The 3,769-nt window shown below is 39.4% G+C and overlaps 1 protein-coding gene across 1 annotated transcript in view; it reads left to right on the top strand.

The window, feature by feature from the left end:
* Positions 1 to 3,769, top strand: part of KIAA1598 (KIAA1598 ortholog) — a 51,322-nt gene that overhangs the window by 12,826 nt on the left and 34,727 nt on the right. Inside the window, exons 4-5 of the mRNA XM_009072842.1 lie at positions 1,130 to 1,298; positions 3,036 to 3,133. Coding sequence (XP_009071090.1) covers positions 1,130 to 1,298; positions 3,036 to 3,133 — 267 coding nt within the window. The remainder of the gene's footprint in view (positions 1 to 1,129; positions 1,299 to 3,035; positions 3,134 to 3,769) is intronic.

The raw sequence follows: 3,769 nt of genomic DNA, 5'->3' as shown, positions 1-3,769 counted from the left end.
TCCCACTTGTTCAGATGATTCTTTGGGAATGAGATGAAGTTCTTGAGTAAATCTCCCATAGCTGGAGGGCTGAGGAAAAGGGGGATCAAAGATGATTGCTTAGGTAAAAACTCATAGCCAGACAAGCCCTACAGTGTATGTTTTATTTGAAGGTACATATTGGACTTTTGAAGTCTCATGTTGACTTTGACATGTAGTGCATCATTACTAGAGAACTGAGTCTTATTCTTAGACCAGAACACAGGGGATGCTTGGCTGGTGGGTGTGCAGTCACCCCAATGAATACCTGAACACCCCTGGCAGTGCTGAGCTTGCAGAGGGCTGCTGGCATGGGGTGTCTGGATGCAGGGCATGAAAGAAATGATGAGTGAAACATTTGGAGCAATCCCTGTTCATTTTTTCCCAGCACCTTGATCAAGGCAGAGATGCCTTACAGAACCTCTTCTGTATCATCCACCAACCAGTTGTGTGTTTAGGGATCCAACCCAGAGTGGTTTCTGGCTGATGGTCTGACCCATAACAAATTGGTTTATGATATGGCTTTCGTTTTGCATATGTTGACTCCACAGTAATAACTTGGATTTCGATGTATTTCTGTCAGGACTGGGAATATAGTAGTTGTGATGTTTAGAGTTTACAAGAAAAATAGGGTGTATCTAAGTATTTTTGTTTGATGGCTGCAACTGGGAAAACCAGATGTACTTTCAGGAACACAAGCTCTTCTTCAGGTTGTTCAGTTGGTATGTCTGTTGATGGTGGAGCATGCTTAAGGGTGAGTTGCTGAAGCACTATCACAAAGCATGTGTAGCATTAAGTAAGCTTGATAGTTGATTTGATTGATTTGAACCTACACTGAGTATTTATTAAACAGAAGTACCAGAGAGGAAAAACAGCATGGATAAAGCATCATGTTAAATTCAAGCTTGTCTCAGAAGATAAATTGGACAAGCATCCCATCTTCAGACCATTTTAATGCTGAATGGAACATTTAATCTAATGTTACTTTGTCTTCTTTGTTTGATAGATCTTTTAATGATAAAAAGAAACGGGATTTTTTTTTTTAATTGCACAGCAGCTTAAAGACAAACTAACTAACGGCTTCGTACTGTTTGTCCCTCTCAACTTTCAGCTGAACAAAGAAAACAAGACTTTGAAAAGAATTAGTATGCTTTGTATGGCAAAACTGGGCCCAGATATTATTACTGAAGAGATTAACATTGATGAGGATGAATCGTCCACAGATTCAGAAGCTAACTCTGGATCATGCAGTTCTGTGCATTGTCAGCAGCAAATAAAAGGTGAGTGTTGTAGCTGATTCTGCACCACCATACAAGGCAGAAGTTGTATAAAGAATAGCTGTATTGGTTTGGACCAGAGATCCATCTGGTCATGCTTCTGAGAGTGGTCACAATCAAAAGATGTCCTGGAAAGACTGTAGAACATGGTAGGGAATGGTGTGATTCACACCATGCAGTGTATCTGAATTGGAAATAAGGCTCTGGAGTTCCTCCTGTCTGTATTGGAGAAATATGTCAAGAATACATTTAAAGAGAGCAAAGACTCTGGCTGCAGATCAGAGGAGAATGTGGTTAGGAGGCTGGCAGGGTCAAATTAGAGAAATACTTTAGAAAGGTTCTGATGTATCTGCTTAGTGTCTTGATTAAGAATTCATTGGAAAGAATGAAAAGTGGCGTGTTGAGAATCTTGGGAGTCTTTTAGCTTTCTCACCATTCAACAAAATATTGGATGTTTCTTGGAATGATTCCTTCCCTCCCACCACTTTTCTGCAAGGATATACAAATAAGGTAGTAAAGTCTGAGGCTCTTCATGGTATGTGGATATGCTTTCTTCTCTGGATGATGAGGTAAATATATATATATTTAGTAGAACCAGACAATGCAAGCACCATAAATTTCAATGAGACTTTTTTCCCTATTAATTTTGCTGAAAAGCACAAACCCATTGAAAAAACAATTTGATTCAAGAATCTTCTGGGAAAACAGGTCTTTTTTTTTTTTACTTTAGAAAGTGCATGCCTTTATTTTGTGGACTATAAATTTGACAGTCCTGAATTGGGAGGGGAGTGCTGGTGTAGAATTGACATTTTCAAGATGTAAGACCAAACAGAATGTCATCCAGGATGTCATCATCATCTGCAGCTGGTTAGCCACAATTTTCTCAGCTCGTGGCTGGTATGCCATGAACAGCAGTGCTATGAAATGCTGGAAGGAGGTGGGAAATGAGAGCACTTACTGAAAGCTAATATATATCAATAAATTTTGATTTTTGTGGTGGTTTTATGTTAACCTAAACCTTGATATATTATGTGTGCAAACTGATCTCCTGTTAAGAAGTTATTGCAATCAAATGTTTTATTCCATTGTGAATTTAATTTATTTCATATTTTAATAATTAAGGAACAGAAATTCTGAGGGGAAAATTACAAGCATTAGCTCTTCCATCAGTAAAGGTTATGTTCTTACTCTGTTCACATAATGTTACAAAGACTATAAATTAGCAGCTGTTCAGGACAATTTCTTCAGTGAAAACCTCCCAAGTATTAACTGCCTGTTGTTTTGTTTATTTCCCTTGTGGCAAGAACTCAGGATCCAAAAAGAATTGAAGTGCATTAATTTGGTTTAAAGGATGCCTCTTAAAAATTGCTTTCTGCTGTCTCCATGCCAAAGTCTCTGTGATACAACAGTCTCCTGAGTAGGACTGAGGACACTGTGTGGTGGCAGGAGTGGCCTCATTATGGCAGGAAATGAATCATTCAGAATGCAAATAAAGGCAGCAGTACTGAACAAGGCATCTTACCTCAACAGAGTAAATCTGAAACTGTGGCCTGGCTACAGATCTGTTACTTGACACTTATGCAAAGCTCATCAATTATTGAGGATGTACCTTGATTACAACCGATGCTTGATACGCAGTTCAGGTGTTCCATAATCAATTGTACTTGCATTGCTATGGCATTTCCTTTGTTGTTGTTTTTAGAAGAAAATATATTTTTTATTTCCTTCCCCAAACTGTAGAGCTGCGAGATCAAATCGTGTCTGTTCATGAGGAAAAGAAGACCTTAGCCATTGAACTGGAAAACCTGAGGTGCAAACTTGTAGAAGTAATTGAAGAAGTATGTATTGTACCATGGAAGGCGAGACCATGTTAGCCTGTAGTCAGTCCTTTTTGTGTCTAATTTTGCTAAAAACACTCAGTTGTGAAGTTAATTGAATACTATCTAATGGCAAGCCCTGCCAGCCTTCCCCTGTGGTGGATCACTTGGGGCATATGCCGAGAAGGGACGTTCTGTGTTAGAGTCCAGTCTGCCACTGTCTCTGGCACATGACTTATCCCTTCTACTGCCCATATTATAACTCTCACCTCCCCTTCCTGACAACTCCTCACCCATCACAGCCTGTGGAGTTTTTTTGGATTTCCTTTAACCTGTAGATGTGCAAGAAATACTTTTGTAGGACATGTCATTTAATCGCTGGTGCTACTTCATTGAGCATATCCTGAAGTTTAGCCATTGGCAGAGCCCTGTCATGGTAATTAGACCAGCAAATTATTATAACTCTCACCTCCCCTTCCTGACAACTCCTCACCCATCACAGCCTGTGGAGTTTTTTTGGATTTCCTTTAACCTGTAGATGTGCAAGAAATACTTTTGTAGGACATGTCATTTAATCGCTGGTGCTACTTCATTGAGCATATCCTGAAGTTTAGCCATTGGCAGAGCCCTGTCATGGTAATTAGACCAGCAAATTTT

This window comes from Acanthisitta chloris, unplaced genomic scaffold (assembly GCF_000695815.1).
Source record: "Acanthisitta chloris isolate BGI_N310 unplaced genomic scaffold, ASM69581v1 scaffold31424, whole genome shotgun sequence".
In the NCBI taxonomy this organism is placed as follows: Eukaryota; Metazoa; Chordata; class Aves; order Passeriformes; family Acanthisittidae; genus Acanthisitta; species Acanthisitta chloris.
This window is presented reverse-complemented; position numbering and strand designations above follow the sequence as displayed.